Source organism: Botrytis porri (assembly GCF_014898465.1).
Source record: "Botrytis porri strain MUCL 3234 chromosome Unknown BPOR_013, whole genome shotgun sequence".
NCBI classification, from domain to species: Eukaryota; Fungi; Ascomycota; class Leotiomycetes; order Helotiales; family Sclerotiniaceae; genus Botrytis; species Botrytis porri.
In genome coordinates this window covers 507,310-531,139 of record NW_024066087.1, presented here as the reverse complement: position 1 = coordinate 531,139, position 23,830 = coordinate 507,310, and the positions used below count along the sequence as shown (strand labels likewise).

General features: G+C 40.3%; 6 protein-coding genes across 6 annotated transcripts; 3 read left to right on the top strand and 3 right to left on the bottom strand.

Moving 5' to 3' along the window:
* Positions 1 to 3,910: 3,910 nt before the first annotated feature.
* On the bottom strand, positions 3,911 to 4,372 carry EAF01_009082 (uncharacterized protein; the record flags this gene model as incomplete). The annotated part of the gene is made up of 3 exons (XM_038917338.1): positions 3,911 to 3,916; positions 3,966 to 4,020; positions 4,092 to 4,372. 3 exons carry the CDS (start codon positions 4,370 to 4,372, stop codon positions 3,911 to 3,913), a joined length of 342 nt encoding a protein of 113 aa, XP_038766943.1.
* A 1,699-nt stretch (positions 4,373 to 6,071) lies between these two features.
* On the bottom strand, positions 6,072 to 7,320 carry EAF01_009081 (uncharacterized protein; the record flags this gene model as incomplete). The annotated part of the gene is made up of 2 exons (XM_038917337.1): positions 6,072 to 6,941; positions 6,991 to 7,320. 2 exons carry the CDS (start codon positions 7,318 to 7,320, stop codon positions 6,312 to 6,314), a joined length of 960 nt encoding a protein of 319 aa, XP_038766942.1. The 3' UTR covers positions 6,072 to 6,311.
* A 2,429-nt stretch (positions 7,321 to 9,749) lies between these two features.
* Positions 9,750 to 11,154, top strand: EAF01_009080 (uncharacterized protein; the record flags this gene model as incomplete). The annotated part of the gene is made up of 2 exons (XM_038917336.1): positions 9,750 to 10,632; positions 10,725 to 11,154. 2 exons carry the CDS (start codon positions 9,750 to 9,752, stop codon positions 11,093 to 11,095), a joined length of 1,254 nt encoding a protein of 417 aa, XP_038766941.1. The 3' UTR covers positions 11,096 to 11,154.
* Positions 11,155 to 12,068: 914 nt separating this feature from the next.
* Positions 12,069 to 14,598, bottom strand: EAF01_009079 (uncharacterized protein; the record flags this gene model as incomplete). The annotated part of the gene is made up of 5 exons (XM_038917335.1): positions 12,069 to 12,994; positions 13,045 to 13,123; positions 13,172 to 13,513; positions 13,563 to 13,930; positions 13,980 to 14,598. 5 exons carry the CDS (start codon positions 14,596 to 14,598, stop codon positions 12,069 to 12,071), a joined length of 2,334 nt encoding a protein of 777 aa, XP_038766940.1.
* Positions 14,599 to 15,420: 822 nt separating this feature from the next.
* EAF01_009078 (uncharacterized protein) lies at positions 15,421 to 17,918 on the top strand (the record flags this gene model as incomplete). The annotated part of the gene is made up of 5 exons (XM_038917334.1): positions 15,421 to 15,591; positions 15,641 to 16,111; positions 16,162 to 16,292; positions 16,345 to 16,643; positions 16,690 to 17,918. 5 exons carry the CDS (start codon positions 15,421 to 15,423, stop codon positions 17,916 to 17,918), a joined length of 2,301 nt encoding a protein of 766 aa, XP_038766939.1.
* Positions 17,919 to 20,294: 2,376 nt separating this feature from the next.
* EAF01_009077 (uncharacterized protein) lies at positions 20,295 to 22,446 on the top strand (the record flags this gene model as incomplete). Its single annotated transcript, XM_038917333.1, has 7 exons — positions 20,295 to 20,471; positions 20,526 to 20,734; positions 20,781 to 20,833; positions 20,899 to 21,008; positions 21,058 to 21,381; positions 21,450 to 21,509; positions 21,874 to 22,446. The coding sequence occupies 7 exons, from the start codon at positions 20,295 to 20,297 to the stop codon at positions 22,444 to 22,446; spliced, it is 1,506 nt and encodes a 501-aa protein (XP_038766938.1).
* Positions 22,447 to 23,830: the final 1,384 nt, after the last annotated feature.

Genomic DNA, 23,830 nt, shown 5'->3' with positions numbered 1-23,830 from the left:
AATTTTCAAAAAGCTTTTTATCAGAATTCTAAGCTTTTTAAAGAATAATTTTGATTAGTTATAAATATATAAATAAATATGATATTTTGAATGAAGGTTTTTATAATTTCGATGAAATAAACTTTATAATAGAAATTATATATATAGTAATAATAATAATTAATACTGAAAGAAATATGTTACAGGAGCTGCCTCTAGGGTCATGTGAAAGTGTTTAGAGTTCTCTCGAAGTAATTTAAACTAAACTTCAAGTAGGAATTCAATAAGGTTATAATTAATTACAATTCTCGTAATTATAATAATAAAACTAATGATTGTTCTTGAGCATGAAGCTTTATATTATAATGAAACCCATTCCCTTATATAAACCTTCATTCTCTATTGTCCCATTGATCCCATCGTATCCCACCAGGTGGGAGCAGTGGGATCCAGTGGGAGTTCCTAATCCCGTGACTTCCTGATCATGTGATGCGGTATGTTGGATGCCGTCGTAACAAAATAGTAGAAGTAAGGTAGTATAATTAGGTAATTGAGAATGGGCTATAATAATAATATATGGAAATAAAAAGAATGAAATTATTTCCCTATTTTTAATAGTTCAAGGATAAATTCATTTCTTCAATTAATATATCGAAACCGATCTTTTTACAAATTAGGCTATTAAATCTATATTTAATGAATGAATAAATAATGAGATGAGTTTAGAATGATTGAAATATTTCGATAAATATATTAAGAATTGAAAAAAGGGTAAATATCGAATGTTAGTATTAAATAAACATAAAAGTTATAAATCAAAAGCTTTTTAAGTATATTATAAAGAAAATAATATTAAATATATATGTTTATTATTATATTCAAATTATTTAATTTAATCATTTGATATTAACTGTTTTAGTAATCTAAAATATTTATATAGTAATCAAATTAATAGATTTATTAAGTTATATATTAATCATATTTCAAAGATTGAATTCTTTATAGCTCTTAAAATTATATATAAAAAATCAATTACCTTTTAGAATATAAAATCAAAATTTTAAAGAATAGGTTTAATATTATTTAATTTTGAAGCTATATTTTTAAAATTAGATATTCGAATTTATATACCTATCCCCCTTTTTTTCACTCTAAATTAATAAATTTTTCAAATTTTTTATAATTTAATTGAAATTATTTCTTAATTAATATTAATTAAATCTCAAATAAATCGTTATTAATTAAGCTCCTCTATATTTTTATTTAAAATTATATTAATTCTAGCTAAAAATATAAAGAGATTAGCTTATAAAAATACACTTTTAAATATAAAGATTTATATACTTCGAAAAGCAAATGAGACATTAAATAAGTATCGACATATGAAAAAAACTTAATTATATTAAAAAGAAATACTTACTGAATGTTACAACGGATTAGTAACAGGCTGTAGAAATCACCAACTTATAGGCTATAATGGTATTATAGGCCTCAGTGATTCAGTTGTAGTATACTGGGGGACATTAGGCATCCAAGGAAATCCTCAGGCATGTATATAGTATTAGTTATAGGATACCCTAGAAACCTAGAACATAATTCCCAGGATAGTAGGTCCTAGGAAAGACAGAACACAGTAAGCAAAAAGGCTTCACTAGGATTAGTAATGTCCTAGGGGATTAAACTCTAGGACAAAAGGACAAGCTAGGACAATAGGAATCACGGGACAAGTGTTATGTGATCAAAAGTCGATCGACTTATCGATCGACTTGTCGGTCGATTTGTCGGTCGATTTGTCGGTCGACTTCAGAACAAAGGTCTATATAGGGAATGGGTTTCATTACAATGTAGAGCTTCGTGCTCAAGAACAATCATTAGTTTCATTACTATAATTACGAGAATTGCAACCAATTACAACCTTATTGAATTCCTACTTGAAGTCTAATCTAAACTACCTCGAGAGATCTCTAGACACTTCCACGTGACCCTAGAGGCAGCTCCCGTAACACTGAACAAGAAACTCTTAATATATTATTCCAATAAAAAATTGATATTTAGATTTAATATAATAAACATCAAAATAAAGGAAATCCTAATAAAAAAGTATTCTTTAATAGATACTATGATAAATATAGAAAGTTAAATTATAATATAAAAATCTGTCAAAATAATGTAATAGATTCTAGATTATTAAATTCTTAATAATTTAAATCAATTAATTCAATAATTGTTAAATAATCTATATTTGAAGATGTAAATTGAGGTGAAAGTGGTCTACTTGGTGATATGGCTTACTCGGTGTTAAACTACATTATTAATATATCGCTGGTTAAGAGATATCTTGATGATTAATACATGTATAATATGATTTTATATTATAAAATTATATTATCATATTATTATATCTCTTATCAAATTGATTTATAATAGAATAGAATGGAATGGAATTACATGAAAGATTGTTAATAAAACGGACTAAATTGATTGACTGTACTTTCTTTTTATAATAAAAATGATTCTATAAGATTTGATTTAAATCGATCTTGTTTGTAAGCATGAAAACTACTAGAATTTCATTATAAACCTAGGATATTCATTGAAGAAAACCTAGAAAAAGCAAGCAAATTCAGCTAGATTCAGCTCTTTCTTATAATTTGACTTCACTTCAACTATCATATCACATATTCGATTTATTCCTAAAGCTAAAAGTGACTAAGTCTTCCACCACTATTAGAATACTAATGTTATGATTATTATTCTAGAACTAACCTCCAAGAGATATCCCCAAAGTCAAATCATTTCCTGATAACGAATCAAGATCAAGAATCTCCCTGTCAGCTTGCTGGTAAAGTTCATCTCGAGTGTTCCATTTTGCAAAGTTTATTATAGTACGTTGTGTCAATATAAATCACAGCCTCTTCTACATAGTGCGTTTTCAAATTTTGGTGATTACATACCAAGCACAAGTAATCGAAAAGGTGGCAAGATTTCTTCGATGAAAAGAGGGGCGTACACCCTGTCCGTATGGGAAGTTTTCTATATTCTGTAAGTAGATATCAGTTACAAAACCTATGAAAACCTAATTACATAACTTTCATCTCGAACACATTTTGAAACAACACTTCCAAATTCCTTGATCTCCTCTACTAGCTAGATTCACGCCTTGAATACTCTCAACCATAGGTACATTTAGAGGTGTGTATTGTATGGTATATGTAGAGACAGGAGGGTATTGGACAGTTAAGAATTAAAATGTTGACATAACGACTGACAGCGGCAAAGGAACGTAGGGGATTGATTTGATAGATGGTTGCATTAGATGTTCTACACACTAGAGAACAGTCATATTAGATGGCTAGTGAAGACAACCAGATGTAAGGTTCCCTTCACGTGCGTCATACAATGTGGCTGCCGATTTTTCATCCAGACGATAGAAAATGGGGCGATATAACATGTCACGTATAACATCTACGACGATCATATCTTGATATCTATAATAATCATTTATTCTGTTAGGTGCTGTCTAGGCATGTGATGTTTGCCATACAATCAAGCTAAATTATTCACGCAAAGAGTTTCAATAGCCAACTTAATCGATCATATCATCACGTTGCTGGGAATAATGTTCAGGTAGGATATATGATATTCTACGAAGAGCTCGAAAAGAGGAACAAGAACAAGAAAGAGCGCTGACCATATGAGATGTTGATGCCTAAAGAATGGCAATATCTCCGCTAGTAAATCCGTGACACATAAGTTTGCCTCCCTTGATCAAAGAAAAGAAAGGTATCTTGTCTAAGTATGATTCATGTTGTGAATTACTTCATAGACTCTCTAGTAAAGAATCCTTAGTCGATTGCTTATTTCGTCGAAAAGTAATAGAAGTTAAGGGATCAATCTTCGAGGCTGAGGGTTTTGAGGCCATAGGTTGAAATCAATCCTAAAACAATATTAGAAATTTGATCCCATTTTTAACTGAATACACTTACAAGGGCATCTAGTATTTTCACGACAAAACAATTGCTAATAGGACCAAGATAGCTCCTGCGGGTAGGAGGTTTCGAATGTTTTTGAGCTCTTGAATCTGAATATCCTGAGCCTGAGTTTGAGTATACCGAGCCTGGATTTGATATCCATATCTTTCCTCGCTGCGTGGCAATTGGCCCCTGTTGCGTTCATCCATTAGATCCTTTACTTTCTCATCACGCCCATCACGCCCATTTAGTGTATTTTGTAGTTCGTCGTTGCGGGCATCCCTATGAATGGCTCTTTCCTCGAGTGTAGCAATTCGTATGCGAGCTGAAGTGAGTTGTTTATGAAGATCGGCAGTTTCTTGACGAAGTAAAGCAATCTCTTGATGTTGCTCTATTTTTAATTCGCTTATTGACCATATCATCGTTATCAGATTGATATTCCAGATTTAGATTACAGATATCTAGGATTCGATTCGAGTTCGATAACTTTGGAGTATCAGTAAACATTATTGTAATAAGTCGAATCAAATACAAGCTAATAAAGTTGTTATAATCTTGATAGAGTTAATATTAAAAATTATTTGGATTTGTTTGTTTGAATTTGTTCGATCATAAATGTTAGTATTAGATTGAATAAGGTGTATCTAATAGTAGTAAAAAGATCAACTCTTAGTATATAAGAAGTATAGTATTCAAGGAAGTTTATTTGAAAGTTATATAATGAATTTTATCTTCTTTATGTATTTAAAGAACTAAATCTTTATTAGTATAAATTATTTGAACTATTAGTTAAATTGTCATTAAAAGATGAGCTGTATTAGTGTATTAATTCTTGAGTTAGATTTAAAAATAGTATAACTTCTATGAAAATTTATCACTTATGATTGAAGTTCTTTGAAGGACGGTATTAGATTGTATTACAATTCATGTCAATCTTAAGCGAAAATGGAGGCAGCCTCAGGTAGGAGGCGAAAGCTTTGCCTTAAGGAAATATTGGTGTGTAATTCGAAAGCGAATTCTGAAGAAAAAGATAATCATTGAGTGGGAAGCGCATAACCTGATTGGAAACGAACTATCTCATTACATAAAGTTCTCTAAAAGTTTAATTTGATCTTTACTGGATAATATGGGATGATACATCAAAATTTATATTGGTTCTGTTTTTGATTTCAGCGTTGATTCCAAGCCTTAGTATAAGTTCAGAACCTCTGAATAATGGACTACGGATAGCAGTTGGTATCCATGGGCCATTTCTAATCGATCAATGAACTGAGTCAGGGGTAGCCCAGCAGCCATTTCTGGGTTGGTGGGTTGCTTTATACTACAGTCGGTATAGTATTCTCCCCACCTGATGCTCAAGCTTCATGGCTTAAAATGTACTTGTCGACATTCATGGTGCACATGCGTCTGAATTTGCCGAAGTCATAACGCCCTGTCCAAATTGTGTTCATGTAGGGCCAATGTTTAATCAAGAAGCTGCGATTTGATGGCTTTTGTCTTTCATGAACTCGTCCATGCTCGCGCTGATGAAGGGATTGGTATTGTTGATGCTAGCATTGAGTTTGAAACACTCCGAGAAGAGAAACATGATAGTACGTTAGTTCATCCAGCTAATGAAACTGTGGTCGTTGGCATACTCGATTGAGACGCTGTTTTCAGTTCACTCACCATAACAGTCCATGTAAATATGGCTTTTGAATACGAATACCGCTGGTGGGCATTGGAATAGATGTCACCCTTTTATGGTTGAAGATGACGAGGTTCTTGCACTGCCTGTCTATTGAACATCAGTCCTCGAGAAAATCATGTTTCTCAGATGCAATTAGTTCTCGATAGAAGATTCTCTCCGAAGCGTTGTACGAAATGTTGAGGACCTATAGGGTGAAATTACATGCTGGTGATGTAAGAAGTCTATTCGTGACATGTGGGATGTCGCTGGCTTCTGGAGAAGGACTAAATTGAGCTACAACTACTAGCAGTAAAAACCTTATAAATAATGGTCTGCCACACGCAATCACGGAATTTTCTTCAGAAATGGGTCTGAAGAGAAAAAATATTGAAGATTGGCGTATGATAAATTTCTTATAAGGAGAGGCCACTGGTAGTTCCACCACAATTCGTAGTAGAATGCGGAACAATGAAATCATATCTATACAGAGTTTGGAAAGCATTTAAATATCCTAAGACGCAGTTCAACAGTCGAAAGCTTTCGACTCCTGCATCGAGATAAACAATCAAAAGTTTTGAAACACGAATTCCACCCCCAATGTGTTATCTTTTTCTCAGAAATCAAAAGCCTCTATTCCATCTGCCAATCCGGACCATGGAACATCCTTAATCGATGATACCACAACCTCGAAATTACGGTAAAATATGCTTTTGAAAGAAATCCAAGATAAGAGGCGTAGCATTGAAGCTCGCTGGTCCTTCCCCATGCCCAATCAGATCGGAATTCAATACCGTACTCGGCCAATCGTGTCCCAAATTCCTATCAAAAACATGCTGTACTAAGCCTTCGTCCTCTTCCTTTCCAAAGCTATACACTACTGTGTCATGTGTCAAATTAGTCGTGACATTCTTCAGCTCCAACTTATCTCTCAGGGCCCATTGATGTACCCAATGCGGAATAGTCGGTATGCACTGGTTGGATCGATTAGCTTGTCCATCATAATGAATCGTCGAGTCATCACCCCCATGAAACTCAAGCATGGGGATCTTGGGACGCCCTGGAGAACATGGGATCGTAACATTGTTTGGGAAACATGGTTGCGTGTCAATATAATATGCACCAGAGACAGGAGCAAATGCAGCTATTTTGGTAGAGAGTATGGGATCACAGGCTAGGGTGTTACAAAAACCTCCCCCATCAGATTTACCGGTGGCCCATATGCGTGTGCTGTCTATACAGTATGTTTTGTCAAGACTGTCGATTATGTCGCTGACCAGCTGGGTATCATTTGCTATGTTTCCAGGGTTACCTTCCCATTTTCCCTGATCTTGTTAATATGTACCCTATTTTCGAGTGAAGGGATCTCGTCACCTTGACTCCTTGAGGGTATATTGTTATGGCGAAGTTGTTAAATTCAGGATTTGTCATTTGGTCCAGCGCGAGTTGTTGCGAGGCATTTCGATGGCCTCCGTGGAGAGAAAATATGACGGGAGTGGCCGATTGGGATGTATAGAGAGGTGGAACAACGATAAGATAGGATCGATGGACATCCGAACTTGTGATTGATATATTTCTAGGTTGACCAATACTAATATCAGACGGTATAGCTTTAGTGCAAGAAGGGTCTTCTCGAGAACTTGTGACACTGCGGAGGAGGTTAGGAGCCGCCCAAGCGTGTAAAGCATTCTTGAAAGAAACCATGATGTATGAAGTGTGTACGAAAACAAGCAGTGAACTGATTAAATTGGCTTACCACTGAGTATTTACGTAGAGATATCTGCACGAGATATATGAGTGCCTTTCGGTCAGACGTTCAATTGAGTCATCAAGCATTAGTTTTTGATCTTCTCGTAGATCTCTTAGTTAGGACCCTGAACAATCCCACTAGTTACACAGATCTACCAAGTAAGATAGTAAGATACGAAGTTATGAACCAATCATGTGAAATATCACAGAGCTGTTTTCAGCTTAAGAAATGTTACGTGATTTTGGAAAACGTTGTTGGAATGGTGGGAAAACTGCAGCGAAGAAGCTGGCTTTGTGTAAAGTAAACAACGCAATAGAAAACAAAGGGTTAACGAGACAGGATTGAAAGGTTATCACTTATCACGAAATGGAAAGATGTTGGTGTTGGTGTTGGTGTTGGTGGTTCAGGCAAACGTGAACATATTGGCATATTGGCATTTGGGGATTTTAGTGGTTTGGTAGGTGATCTACAGCCTACAGGCCCGCTAGCGGCAGCACTCCAGGTGAGATCTCATCAGCTCAGTATACACACTCATCCTCAATCACAATACCGAGTGGAGGAAGAATCTAAATGACAGCAGAAGAACTCGCTCCTTCATCGCACGCCACGGTACGTCTCATCAGAATACTCCGCCTGTTGATCCTGATCCTCAAATGCTGCTTGAGTCTAGGATGATTAATCCCCGAACTAACTTCGATATCGTTTTGGTTTCACTGTTACACGTTGTCAATTATATCCTTAGTTGCAGTAAAAAAATGATTTAACAAGTCAATTAGTCTCCATCTGAGCGAATAACCACAAACTAAGATGGAATTTCAAACATTTAATATATGTCTGAATATTCAATCTAAACTAAATTGAACTTTTCAAGTATTTGATTTTTAGGTTCGAAATAAAGAACTGGAAGTGTTTGAGAAAAAGAGTGGAATTCGAATATTGACTATAAGGTTTACTTGCAGTACAACCTCTTTTGACCGTGGTGTGCGAGTCTAGTCTCAGCTGTGCAAACCATCGATGAGAGCGGAATCTCCACTACAACATATTATTTAGCCGAAATGTCGTGAACTTAGTAGATTCTGGCTGATTGGGGCTAGCAGATCATGTGATTAGAGCTCAAAGCAGATAGACGCGCACCTCGCTAATCGCCAAAACAAATTCAATCTCGTGGCTTGGAGAAAAAGCTAAAATACTAAAATCAACATCCAAATTCGAGTTTGATGATGAGAGTCTGGAACTTCTACATACAGGATCGACAATCAGATATTCTATAGGGCTTTTTGTTTGTTGTTCCATCCTTGGATTTTTTTTTAAATCGCGAGGGTATAATTCATGTCAGGCCGTGGATGATCCCTCACGTCTGCCGTTTTGCGGATGGCATTTCATCTACAAGCTGAGATGGCTTCATCCAACGGAGACAGAGAAACCTATTTTGGTCGACGAACTTTTCGTGAAAGAGCTGTCCCAAAGATCCTCGGAGTCTCAGAAAGAATGATTTTACTCGAATCCGCAGCTTGGTAGTCTTGAAACATACTATTCCAAACGAGATTGGAAGGATTCTGGATTCTTTTGTGTCGGTACACCCATCTGGTTAGTCTGAACTTCCCCGCCATTTTTTCTTCTCTACTGGGGAAAGCACTTTCCCAATAGCCACTAGTGGCTGCTCAAACTTCCCTTATCAAGATGTCCATCGTTACATAAGTGATTACGATTCGGCCAAATCTCAGATCGAATTTATGAAACCCTGAAACTGCAAATAACGTGTTGAAGTTTCATCCAATCAGCTTGCTTATTACCCAAGCCAGCCTTACATCTGACTAGGCCATTCGCTTATGGACATCACGTTGGAGGAACGTTTGCCCTGCCATGCTCATCTCTTTCGTCCTGAACTTTACTATGTTCAAAAGTATATTTAAACTTCGCGGGAATGTCATGTAACTTCAACATGACACTGCCCCGAAGCAAGTTCATGACTAGACGGGAGGGACACAAAAACGGCCCTTTTTGTGTATTCCTTACTTGATCTTGTGATTAGTCACTGTGACTATTGAGGTGTAATTTAACGTTCATGATGGAACGCTGTGATTGTCAAGGGCAGTTAGTGTGTCGAAAGGAACATACCCTTCGAATAATCATTCCTGCGATACCTTATAAGAGGCATCATGCACAGGATTGTTCTCTATCATCTCAAGTCTTTTATGAAAGTTACTTTCATCTGACCACGCGCCGTTTTTTTAAAATTATCACACTCTTTTGTAAACTTTCTATACGTTCTTTTTTGGATAGTGAGTCTGGAACCGAGGTATTCTCTTTTCCCCCTTCCTAAATACCTTTCATAACTCTTATCTTTATTTCGAAATAACGTTCTCTATTCCATTATCCCGATATGTTCATTTTAACACTTCTTACTGTCTTGTTGGCTAGCACAGTTAGTGCATGGATGCCAGGTGGTGAAAAAGACCTCCGCTCAGAAGACGGCGTATCTCTCTTCAACCCGGAAGCAAAACATCCGACGGCACGTCGCTGGACTCCAGCATCCGGCAAGATTCGAGGTGTGAATCTAGGATCTCTTTTCGTCTTCGAACCATGGATCGCCGAGACCGCTTGGTCAGCTATGGGTTGCGGTTCATATAAGTCTGAATTCGATTGTGTGTCTGGTTTGGGACAAGCAAAAGCTAACGCTGCATTCCAAAATCACTGGAAAACTTGGATCAACGCTGATGATATTGCACAAATGGCAAGCTTTGGTATTAACACAATCAGAATCCCAGTTGGATATTGGATGATGGAAAGTTTGGTTTACGCCGATAGTGAACATTTTCCTCAGGGCGGTTTCCAGTATCTCGAGAGTATTTGCGATGCAGCCGCTAATCGTGGATTCTTCATCATTATTGATATGCATGGAGCTCCCGGAGCGCAAGTTGCAAGTAACCCGGACTCAGGACAATATGCCTCGAGCCCCGGTTTCTATGCTGATTATCAATATGCTCGTGGAGCACAATTTCTTTCTTGGCTTACAACAAATATTCACAAAAACCCTGCATTCAGAAACGTTGGCATGATTGGTGTTGTGAACGAACCAGTTCAAGATGCTGGACAGGCTGCGAGTATGATTTCGCAGTTTTATCCCGCGGCATACAAGGCCATTCGAGATGCTGAAGCAGCGGCAGGTGTAAAACCAAATAATTTTTTGCATGTTCAGGCTATGGATCAAGGATGGGGCTCTGGAGATCCAAATGCTGGACTGGCTGGGGGTGTTTCTTTGGCTTGTAAGTTCTTTATTTATTCATTCTATTCTCGGAAATTCTTCACACCAAATGTTTCTCTCAATGGGCTTTCTAACATATACTTTCACATTTAGATGACGAGCATCGCTATCTTAAATGGTCCAACGTCGCCGCCTCCCAAACCGCCTACCTCCAATCTTCTTGCACATATAACCCCATCTCTAGTACCGGTGGTCCAACAGTCGTAGGAGAGTTCTCTCTTTCTCCTCCAGATAACGTACAAGATACAGCGGGCTGGACGACCTCTACTCAAGGTGCATTCTATAAAAAATGGTTTGAGGCACAAGTTATGGGATATGAGAATCACGCATTGGGATGGATTTTCTGGACTTGGAAGGCACAGTTGAATGATTACCGTTGGAGTTATTTGGATGCGGTAAATGCGGGAGTTATCCCGAAGGATTTAAATAGTGTGGCTGGAAGTGGTGCTTGTAATGGTTTCTAGAGAAGAGAGTATGGGAGAAAGGGAGATACGGCGGATTTTTTGAACGGCGTCGGAAAATTGAACTGGCATTTAAGAGGTGGGCTTGGTGCATTTTGAGGGGATGAATTTTGCGATCGCATTTCCGTTCGAAATGGCTTCATGATACTCCGTACACTTTGAGTCGCTTGACTTTACACATTCTTGATACCATTTTAGTTTCATACAGTTATTTCTATTTATCTCATATAATTCTTCACTTCCATCTCGAAAAAAAAAACGTCATCATCCAAATACAAATCCACTAGCCAAGCCCCTTAGTGGTGGTCATATCTCAATGCGTGCAACCTTATTGATCCTCCATCCTTCAGTACCTTATAATAAATCATACCAGTAGCATCGCCAGGAACACCAAGTCCGTGTTCAGAATCCTATATCACATCATATCATATCAGATCATACACAACAACCACCCGTACTTACAATGTGCCCCAAATGTCGAATCCCATTCCTCGGTGGTCGTGGAGATTGTCAATTAGATTGACATATAAGCTTATAAATCCAATGCTACATTCGTCTTATTTATAGTTTTGGTCGTAGATAATTTGCGAAGATACTGCGCATGGGATTGTATGATTTATGCACTATAGTCTGTGATGTATGTCAAATAATCCTCAAGTAAGACTACACGAATGTGAGTATTTCGGATGAAGTGGAAAATTTACAACCATGATTACAAGAATCGCCTGGACACGATGTTGGAGAACTTTCAACTCGTGTGTTCGAGCATCAAGCTTCCGTACCTATATAGTTAGCACTTGAGTCTTAATTCATCTGCTTTATACTCCACAATAAGCATTTTTAGTTATGAAATAGATATCACGAAGAAAAAAACACTCAACATTCAATACAACTGCAAAGACTGAGCAAATATGAGATTATCAATTTCATTTTAATTTATATATGTGATATATAAACCACAGGATTAGACGCCCCTCTAAATAACAGTAAAAGTAGCATTTGCCCTCAAGTCCGCACTCGAACTTCCGATTTGCACGACGAAGTCTCCTGGCTCAACTACATACTTCATTCTGATATCCCACAATCCAACCTCCTCAACCTTCAGATCGATGTTGACGGTCTCGGTTTCTCCGGCTTTAATGGCTACTTTAGAGAAGCCCTTGAGCTGAATATTTGGAACGACGACGCTGCTAATCACATCTTGGACGTAAAGCTGTACGACCTCCGCACCATCACGAGTAGAGTTATTAGTGACAGATACGATAGCGGTGATGGTATCATTAGCGGTGACGTTTGTGGCTGAGAGAGTAACGTCTGAGTATTCAAATGTGGAGTATGATTTTCCATATCCGAATTCGTAGAGAGGCATTGGGGAGTTGAGGACATATTGGTGGCCAAAAGAGAGAGTTCCATTGGGAAAAGATTCTCCTGGGTAATTGGGACGTCCGGAGTTCCAGTAGTCGTAGTAAATTGGGGTAGTTCCAACATCGTATGGGAACCCGACGGAGAGTTTACCGCTTGGGTTGACGTCGCCGAAAAGGACATCCGCGAGTGCGTTTCCCCCTTGTTCGGAGGGGTAAAATTGTTGGACTAGTGCGGATGCATTTGCGGAAATCCATGCTTCGGTGATGGGTTTACCGGATGAGAAGACGACAACAGTGGGTTTTCCAGTATCGATGATGGCTTTGACCAAGTGTGGCATAGCGCCAACGAGGTTCAAGGATGAGATGTCAACGTGCTCTCCTGTTGTGGCGTTGAGTCCTTGCCAAAGTTGGTTTTGGTCTCTCGACCATGTTCCGACAACGACGACAGCTACATCGGCAGCTTGAGCAACGGAAACAGCCTCGTCAAATCCAGATTGGTCATTGGACCAGCGCTCACAACCTTGAGCATAGGTCACGCCTAAAAAGTTAGCTATGGCATGACTGTATGTTTAGATATTGAAATCTTACTTCCTGAACTAGCAGCTTGTATTCCGTCCAATGGAGTTACTCCTCGATACATACTTCCGTTGACGACGTAGTCACCATACTAGAACTTGTTAGATAAATCTTGCAAGAATCATTTTCCATAACTCACGTTCATGAATCCATGTGCCATGGGTCCAATAACAGCTACATTTGCCGTTTTTGAAAGAGGAAGAACACCTTTTCCGTTTTCCAACAAGACAATGGATTCAGCATCAAGTTCTCGAGCCAAGTCGATATGTTCCTGAGTGTGAATCAAAGATGCGGTCTCATTGGCTGGTGCTGCAAGATATGGGTTCTCAAAAAGACCTTGGACAAACTTTGCACGAAGAAGACGCGATACGGCGGTGTCTACAATGTCGATGTCCAAAACTCCAGACTCGACAAGCTCTGGGATTTTCTGGAAATTGAAAGAGCCACCACCCATCTCGACATCATTACCCGCTGGAAGTGCCTTTATCTGATTAGTAGAGCTTTCAATCCGACATTTGAGCATCACTTACAAACATGGTCACCGCATCTGAATCGATGGGTAGTCCGTTGCCTTTGGAACGACACATCTTGAAAGCATCACAGAGACGATCTGTTGCACCAGCATCACTGGTTACCCAATATTTGTAGCCCCATTCTTCTCTGAGAATTTCAGTGAGAATGTGATAACTTGCGATAAGTGCAACACCATCATATGAATGGTAAGCAGACATGATAGACCAAGCATCGGCATCCATGATCATACGCTTGTATGGTGGTAAATAAGTGGTTCGAAGTTCCCTTTCTCCACCATGTTGTGGGCCAGTGTTCAACCCTTGTTCAGGGGTTCCGAAGGCTGCAAAATGCTTCACTGTCGAGCTGACATTTCCAGCTTGTAGACCTAGTTCAATTAGAACTACACTCCCGGATCAAACAATTTGTCGACTTACCTTTAACATAAGCATATCCCATCTCGCCTGCTAAATATCCATCCTCGCCAAAGGTCTCTTCGACTCTTCCGTATCTCAATTCACGGGCCAAATCTCCCAATGGTCCAAAAATTTGGTTCACACCAAGAGCAAGTGACTCTTGTGCAATTGCTGCTCCCATCTTTTTAATCAAGGCAGGGTTCCAAGAGCAAGCTTGTGCGATGGGCGAATTGAAGATTGTCGCGTTTCCAATCAAGAAACCGTGAATACCTTCACTTTGAACCAGAGCTGGAATTCCCAAGGTTGTGTTGTGCATAAGATAGTCTTGTGCTTGTCTTACTCCGTCCGCAATCAACTGTTGCGCAACTGGATAACCGACGTAGAATTGACCAGCCCGAGTCGCCATATTCCATGCTAAACCGGTTGCATTGAACGTTCCATCTGTCATGTTACGCCAATTCGAGATATCGCCCTGAATCAATTGGGAAGTCTTATCTTGAATGGTCATCCGCGACAGTAAATCCGCAACTCTATCATCCACACTTGCATTTGCATCCTTATACACCGGAGTGGAGTTGGTGTACGACGCACTGGCGGTGTAGGCAAGCAAAGCCGCCACAGAGGCTGAGGGGACCTTCATCTTGAGTATGGAGAAGAAGTGATATCTTCGTGAGAAAGGTATGCTTAGGAAAAGGAATCTGACGCAGGAAATTCTTCGCTATTTAATGCTCGCAGGCAAATCGACCCAGACCACGGAGTGCACCTTCCAGCATCATATTAGACCTTGCATCTTTAGTTGCATTTTCTCATCCCTCTTATTCACTGGGTAAAGAGATGCTTTTGTCGGGGTGAGTTGTGGGGAAAGACGTGATCTTGGTTCATGGATTAAAGCCAACCAGTCTGAATGCAACCCGAGACAAAGGTAGCTGAATCTAGAATAATTGATCCCCCGCCCCCCGCAAATACCTCTTGGTTTCGACCTGCAGCCTTAGACACTCGTATGACAGCTCGTGATACGTGGGGATAGATATGTGGAAAGGATCTGAAAATCAGGATCTTAATTGATTCTCAAACTTAACTCGTGGAAGCTCTCCAAAACTGCGGTGGATGTCCTTCCGGAACAATATTCGTGCGAAAATTCATCTCGACTTCTTCATCCGGTGTGGATATGCAAGGCGGGGCGGGTATGGGCGGATAAATAGAGCTACCCCTCACTAAATCAACGTATCGGAGCCCTTGGCGAGAATTGCATTTAGCCAAAAATAAAGATGACCCAAAATTGATCATTGGGAAGTGGGGTGTTCTAATGAAATAACATGTTTGATAGCTAGCTGTGTAGATGAACTTCTAATAAGACTGAATTGATTGTAAACTTTATTTTTGCTCGACTTCGAAGATTGATTCTCAAGTTGAATCACAAAGTAATCATTTGACTTAGCAGATTACAATACAAGTTCTCAGGATGAAGTTCAGAGATGGAATGTGGTTACCGGCGGAGGGGAAACGACTGGAATACGCTGAAGAGGTATATGCTGTTACGGAACGTGAGGACGGCAAAGCATTGAGTTTGCTATGCCCAACCAGAAAGATATTTGCCAGGTCTGATTCATTGAATTTGAGTACCTTGACAATTGTAAGTCAATCCAGTTAGTAAGTATAAAATGCATATTGATTTTGAAAAGGATGTAGAAGCTCCGTTTGATGGAGTGATCTCCGTCGAAACCACACACTTTTTGGGAGCTCTGAATCCAGGACCTCATTTTGATCTATTTCCAGAAGGAAAGCCTGAGGATAGCAAAGTCGAAATTGCGAAAACAGAAAAGTCAACCACTCTCAAGTCGGGATCATTATCGGCGACCGTGAAAACTGGCAATCATGATTTCGAAATTAGATTTCATGCTACAGATGGCTCGAAAGAGCTCACATCCTTACTCAATCGAAGTGTTGGCTTAGCATATAGTCCGGCGACTAGCAATCCAATGCAGATCGCAGATATGAGGGACTTTGAACATTATATCTTCACTCAATCGACACTCTCAGTGGGAGAATCCGTATTTGGTTTAGGAGAGAGATTTGGAGCATTCAATAGGGTTGGCCAGTCTATTGAGCTTTGGAACGCAGACGGAGGAACTTCGAGTGATCAAGCCTACAAAGTTCGTTTTTCCCCGTTTAAATCTGTGGGTGAATGCTAATGAGATGTCAGAATGTACCATTTTGGATGAGTTCGCGTGGATATGGTATATTCATCGATACACCTGATAAGGTGGACCTGGAAATTGGAAGTGAGAGATGCTGCAGAGTTCAGACCAGTGTGGAAGGCCAGAGACTAAAGTGGTATGCACCTTGTACTGGACATTTAAGGAGTATCAAATATTGACTGTAGAAGGTACATTATTTATGGTCCAACACCAAAAGAGGTTTTGGCAAAGTATTCGATCTTGACCGGAAAGCCAGGAAAGGTGCCAAGCTGGAGTTTTGGACTTTGGTTGAGCACTAGTTTTACCACAAACTATGACGAAAAGACTGTAAACTCATTCCTCGAAGGGATGAGTGCACGAGATATTCCAGTTGAAGTATTCCACTTTGATTGTTTCTGGATGAAGGCGTTTCATTGGTGTGATTTCGAGTTCGACTCTGAGATGTTTCCAGACCCCAAAGCTCAAATTTCTCGACTTAAAGAATCTGGTAAGTTATCAATTGATACGAGCCATATTTCTCTAACATGTGACAGGACTTGTCAAGAAGGTTTGCGTTTGGGTAAATCCATATCTCGGTCAAGCATCTCCTGTTTTTAAATACGCCGCAAGTAAAGGTTACTTACTGAAACGTAAGAACGGCGATGTGTTCCAGTGGGACCTCTGGCAAACTGGAATGGGAATTATCGATTTCACCAATCCCGAGGCTACAGAATGGTACGTAGGCTGCTTGAAGGGCCTATTTGACAAGGGAGTGGATTCGATCAAGACAGATTTTGGAGAGCGGATCCCATCTAAGGATGTTCAATGGTTTGATTCATCTCTTGATCCAAGAAAGATGCATAACTACTATGCGTTCTTATACAACAAGATTGTCTACGAGGCATTGCAAGACCGATATGGAAAGGATGAAGCCGTGCTTTTCGCACGCACCGCTACTGCTGGAACTCAACGTTTCCCATTGCAATGGGGCGGTGATTGCGAATCCACTCCTGAAGCGATGGCTGAATCAGTCCGAGGAGGTTTGTCGCTAGGACTTTCTGGTTTTGCCTTCTGGTCAGTTGACATTGGTGGCTTTGAGGGCTATCCTCCTCCTTGGATCTACAAACGTTGGGTTGCTTTTGGTCTCCTTTGTTCTCACAGTAGACTTCATGGTAGCAATTCTTTCCGCGTACCATGGACAGTGGACGAGGACGACAAATCAGATCAAGGGTGCTCCAAGATTCTTTCAAAGTGGACGGCATTGAAAGCGAGACTCATGCCATATATCTTCTCGCAAGCTCAAGAAGCTGTTGAGCTGGGTGTACCTCTTTCCCTGCGAGCTATGTGCTTAGAATTCCCGGATGACCCAACCTCATGGTATCTCGACCGACAATTTATGTTTGGAGATAGTTTACTCGTAGCCCCTATCTTTGAAGAATCCGGGGATGTTGAATTTTACTTGCCAAAGGGTAAATGGACGAACTTCTTCACCAACGAAGTGAAGAGTGGACCTGGGTGGTTCAAAGAAAACCATGCGTTTGACACTCTACCTTTATACGTCCGCGAAAATACAGTGCTTGTACTTGGAAAATCAAAGCAGACCAAGACTGTGTATGACTGTACCCAAGATGTGGAGGTTCGTCTATACAACACTACCAAGGGGGCAAAGGCCAGGCTGGTAAATTCTGAGGGAACCGACATTGGTATCCTTGAGGTTGACGAGGAAGGAAAACTGAAGGATCAGAAATTTTTGACAGGATCATGGGAGGTGACAAAGGTCTAGAATCGTCATACAACACAGTTATTGTGACAACTCGTAATGAACGGACGAAATTTTCATTAATAACTTATAAGCGATGTGTATTTGTGCCCAATAGACTTAGATAACATAGACAGAGAAGGAGCTTATCAAACCGACAAGTAGTGCCGTGTAGAAGACAACATTAGTTCGATTAGCCTTGACAACTTTGAAAATGCGCAGATCAATCAACCAACCAGACAGATTTGGTGTTCAGGGCAGACATTGGACATGGCGGAGGTCTTTCCTCAAACAGAGCGATTATGACTGTATCCACCCACTGGTTGATGTTGATTCCCCGGCTTATATATTATTGTGGATCGCAGTCTATGCTTGATTGGAAAGGAATCCACTTTGTCTATGCAGAGAGGACGTCAATCCTTCTGAAGGATAAACGTCCGCGTGTACTTCTGTCGTCTGTATCTTTCTGGGAAAGAATTGCGACGTAGTCGGGGGATGATAGGCATATGGGGAAGGTATTGAAAGTTAAACACAACACCCAGTATGCTGCAGTGCAATGTGGAATGAAAGATTTTTGAGATTGAGCTTAAGATTTCCGTGCCTCGGATATTTCAAGTCGGATTTGACTCACGTGATTTCGATGGTATCTACTACACACACTCTACATGGGAGAAAAAGAGGCCAAAATTGCTCCCCAATAAATTCTAGGATAGAAGAAATCAACCGCTAATGAAATAAAATCACATAGTTAATAGCATTGAACGAGTCCTTGGACAATCTTCAAACATATCATTATTTAAACATTCGATTCTCTGAATTGAAATGGAACAATTGGATTGTTGAAGGGCTTTGCAAGTGGCCAATTCCGGCATGTTTTTTCTCCTATATAGAGACACCCCCTCATGCCCCAGTACCCCAACTCGAGCCTGAATCTGATACCTCGAGATCCCCCAGCGAGCCAAGTTTGAATTTCCGGGGTAGAATATTATTCCCACACCCCTTCACATTGACGGAATCTCTTGTACAAACCTTCCCATCTATTCAAAAGACTGATCTTTCGGTTTGATTTAGAGATAGATATCAGTGAAGGCCAAGATTATAGTTATTCAAAGGTTTCCGAAGCTTCTTTTGGAATTCTCAAGTCGAAATAGTGATTACGAGGGTTGATATCGAACATCAAAGGGAGAGAGAGCATTCTTTAGTTTTTAGAAGTCCCTAGTGCCCCCTTACTCCGCTAGTCGAGAACTTTTCGGTTAGCATGTGTGCGGAGCGTGAAAAAAGCTTACTCGAATAATGCGGGAGCCAAGGATTATTCTCTTCATTTCCACCAAAGGATTTTAGGCAAAATTATTAATAAATTACGTGATCCTATTGGACACCGTTTGGTAGTTTGATATCAGATCTCTTTGTTCTATTTTCCCATCTTCCCTTTTTCCCGTCTCCGATTTCTTCATCGGCGCAACCACAGATTAACATTGAGACGTTCTTGTACAACCACACCACACCAACCAAATCATAAATGTAGATATAGATAGATTGATTGATGACCCATTTTGAATTCGTGGAGGTTTTTTCAAACAATTGTACAGCCGCAAGTTATGGGCCGCCTGTGTTGTGCCGTCTCTGGTCAATCCCCTTAATTTTCTGCCTGTCCTGTCGTTGTCATTTAATTATATTCACCTATTCTGAAACATTCTTGATTTATGATTATTGTTCATATCAGTATAAAACTACCTCAGGATCGAGTGGTTACCATACTGTCGGTACTTCTTGTGAGGCCAGCCTTTGTTACGAACAGCTCATCTACTAGGATATCTATAATACCACCTAACTCTATAGGTAAGAAAATGCCAGGTGGATCCTGTGATACCTGTCTTTGTGTCATTGATTCATATCTAGATTTAAAACTGTTGGTGGCTTAATGATTATTCAGGGATGCCACGAATTTCTCATGCGTAAGATGAAGTGGTTAGCTGCACATGTCCAAATTTGGTAGCCTTCCCTCAAGGGTATCATTGGATTCACCTCTCCAAGGGAGGGGTCTCAAGGACCAATACGGCTTCAATTCAACAGCCTTTGAAAAACTTAATCTGGCACCCGTACGGATTTCTAACTTACCCTGGACTTTTCCCGAGAAAAAATACCCTTGATACCTGCATCGATGCAAAGTAACATAGCACAGAGAATGAAATTCGAAATTCGACTGCATAATTCTATAGTTGCACCTGTCTAATCGACATTCAATCACTCGCCGCAGCTTGCCATGCTGAGCCACAGGTTGAATTAAATACACACGAGTGTCCAGGACCCTTTCTTCCGTTACTTTGGTTCTTACAAAGTTTCTTTTTCCAACTTTTTTTTCTTCATTTTTCCGTTAGTACATAATACTTTTTGCTTATCATGGATTCCGATGGACATGCTAGGACTGGCAGCACCAGTGATGAGGAAAAGGTGGTTGCTTCTGCGGCAATTCACTCTAACCTCCCGGCGGACCCTGATGCGCATCTTTCAGATGCAGAGCGCAAGGCCATTGACCGAAAACTTGTCTGGAAACTGGACTTGTATTTGATTCCTTGGGTACGTTTGCAATAATGGATTTCTTTCTCAATCCAAATGTTAATCTTTAGATAGCTTTGTATTCTTTACCTCCTTGCTTTCTTGGACAGAACAAACATTGGAAATGCGAAGATCGATGGCCTCCAAAAAGACTTGCATAAGATGTCAACGGGAAAATACAATGCAGCTCTTTCGATGTTTTTCGTTTCATACTCCGTCTTTGAACCCTTGACCAATGTTCTTTTGAAACGCCTTCGCCCATCTATTTTTATTCCGATCATCATGTACGTCAACTTTCCCCACCGACATTCATTGTCTAATATAATCTAGGACTATCTGGGGTGTTGCCATGTTGTCAATGGGATATGTTAAGAATTGGTCTGGTATGTGGAATGCTCATACTTCTTGCTGTGTTTGTCCGGTGACGCTAATTCAGTGGTTTTAAAAGGCCTTATGACAGCTAGATGGTTCTTGGGTATGGCTGAAGCCGGTCTCTACCCTGGTGTAAACTACTTCCTCTCTTGTTGGTACAAGCGTGATGAATTTGGTGTTCGCGCAGTAAGTTCCCATGCAATAATATCCTGCTTCTCCTCGGCTAACCGTTCAGGCTATCTTCTTCTCTGCCGCCGCATTTTCCGGATCTTTTGGAGGACTTCTTGCTGCGGCTATTGCCAACTTGGATGGATTAGGAGGAAGGCCAGGCTGGGCATGGATCTTCATCATCGAGGGTGTCATTACCGTTGGGTTTGGGCTTCTCTCATTTTTCTTTGTTCATGACTTCCCCGATACTGCCACCTTCCTTTCAGAGCAAGATCGTGCTCGAGTTATTCGCAGACTTAAGATGGATAAACAATCAAGTGCTGAGCATGAGGAGTTCAAGATGGAATACTTTTGGGCTGCTGTGAAAGACTACAAGATGTGGTTGGGTATGGTAAGATATCTTCCCTCCAAAAATCCATATTTTTCTTACAAAGAGATCTGTAACTAATAAACACCTAGTTTGTGTATATGGGGTGTGACATGCCATTATACGCTTTCTCTCTATTCCTACCAACTATTGTAAGTTGAATTCGTACACCAATAGCTTCATTGTTGCCGTCGTCGCTTCATTTTGAAGACTTCGACCGCAAGCTTCTGCGCACATCCGTGCAAGGCTCTAGGATGATCCGAGAGTCTTCAAAAAATTGAAAATTTCAAGCATAGTAGTTTGCTGCTGTCATAATTGCTTCGCTCTGTAGGAAGAGGGATAATTAGACTGAAAAGGGGCCCCCACCTCTTTTTCTTCCCCAAACCTAACCTTAAACTTTTTTACTTTATCCCATATTCTCTATTCTCTATCCTCTTCTCAGACAACATAAATTTCAATTCACTCGTTAGTTTTCAAAATTTGTACCTGATAGGTAATACTGACCTTTCAATTTAGGTTGCTGAGATGGGATATAAAACTACTCGCGCACAACTACTTTCAGTTCCTCCCTACGCCTGCGCTGCTGTTCTTACAATAGTTGTAGGTTTTGCTGCCGATCGTACTAAGCGTCGCGGAATATTCAACATTTGTACCTCGCTCCTAGGTGTTGTTGGATTTGGCCTGCAACTTGGATCGCAGAACCCCCACATCAAGTACGCAGGTACATTCTTAGGTGCTCTTGGTATCTACCCTTGTATAGCAAATACTATTTCATGGGTTAGCAACAATACTGAAGGTGTTTACAAGCGTGGTATCGTTCTCGGATTCGTCATTGGATGGGGAAATCTCAACGGTATTGTTAGCAGTAACATCTACTACAAGGGACCAAAATACACAGTAGGCCATGCGACTGTCATGGCTTACATGATTGTCTGCCTATTTGGTGGTAGTGTTGCAATGCATCTCTTGTTACGCAGAGAGAATGCAGCTAGATTGGCCGGAAAGAGAGATTACTTGGTTGCAGGAATGACGGAGAAGGAAGCCGAGAAGTTGGGTGACAATCGTCCTGACTTCTTGTATACCCTTTGAAAAATTTGATACCTGGATGGACGATGATGCTATGGGGAGGATATTAAAAGGTCAATTTCTTACTAGTTTCTGTGTAACTTTTTACTCTGTCCTTTCATTCAGCTGGGAGCATAGCCCTTAGATTCAACTTGATTTTTCACCGTTAATACTACACACGGTTACGCAAGTCGACGTTAAGTGTCATATGCAAACTGCGAGTGAACAAGCTTCCACTCTCTTTTACTGGAGTATCTGACCCGCTAACTTGGCCATCAATCAAATACCATTGTCTCTCGCATCCACTCAGCTGTCAAAGTACAAATAACAAAGGGACATTCTGATTAGCCTGATTGTGTAAAACCATGTCCGAGCCGAGTACTGTGTGGATCCATTACACCGCGTCTGATCTGTAACACTAGAGCCATGTTAGGTGCATTAGCTCAATTCCTGCTGGTCCAGACTGACCCCAGCGCTAGTGATTTCACTCAGCACTTACCACAAGAGGAAGCAATACCATCCCCAAGTTCGAGGCGTCAATCCATGTTGTCCTACCCCAGATATTTGCATCCCGCGAAAGGTTCATTTCGGTATTATGTTCAAAAGAATGCTGACCCAGGCTAGGAGCTTATCCATTTTTAATATATTACAAGTACACAAGCATTGAGAAACATTTGGGTGTGGTGGACGATTATGAGTGGGGATATTCCGGGGAGCCTAGTTATTCTCGAACAAATCACAGGCGAGGCGGATCTGTACTGATGCGGGTCTTTTCATTCCAATGGCTTTTCACAAAAAATGATTTAATCACTCAGTATCTGCGTAATGAACGCTGTGATTCTTCGAGAACCTCTGAGAGATTAGATCAAGATTAAGGGAGGGGAAGGGTTTGTGTTGCCCCATGGCCCATGGGACATGGTTGAAGTAACCTTACTCCAGCCTCATTCGCTGACCACGCAGGATAAATGACTGATTCCTATTACCACTACATATGTCGCAAGTAGTGTACATTCCATTCAGCCTTTAGTATTTGCCTGGAAGCAATTTCTGTGGCGTTTCATAACCATCAGACACGGGATAATGGGGAGAAAGAAAGCAGCAAGTCAAGGTATGAGTACAGGTGCGAAGAAAAATATTCGTTAAGTCACTGATTAGATCATCATTCATCTATTTTATTCGTCTCTCTCAATCATTCCTTCAATAGGTCAGCGTCTCCGCTGCATCAACCATGTATTATCAAACGCCATGAGCTATATCCACGCCTTTTGTTGTTTCCTTTATGTATTCCAATTCTCTAGGTACCTTTCTTGAACTGCTCCAATATGGATCATGTCCTCTTTCGTCCCGCTCACATCCTCTTACCTGACGCGATCTTGTACTTCTGTACTCTCTTTATGACTGCCTTGCT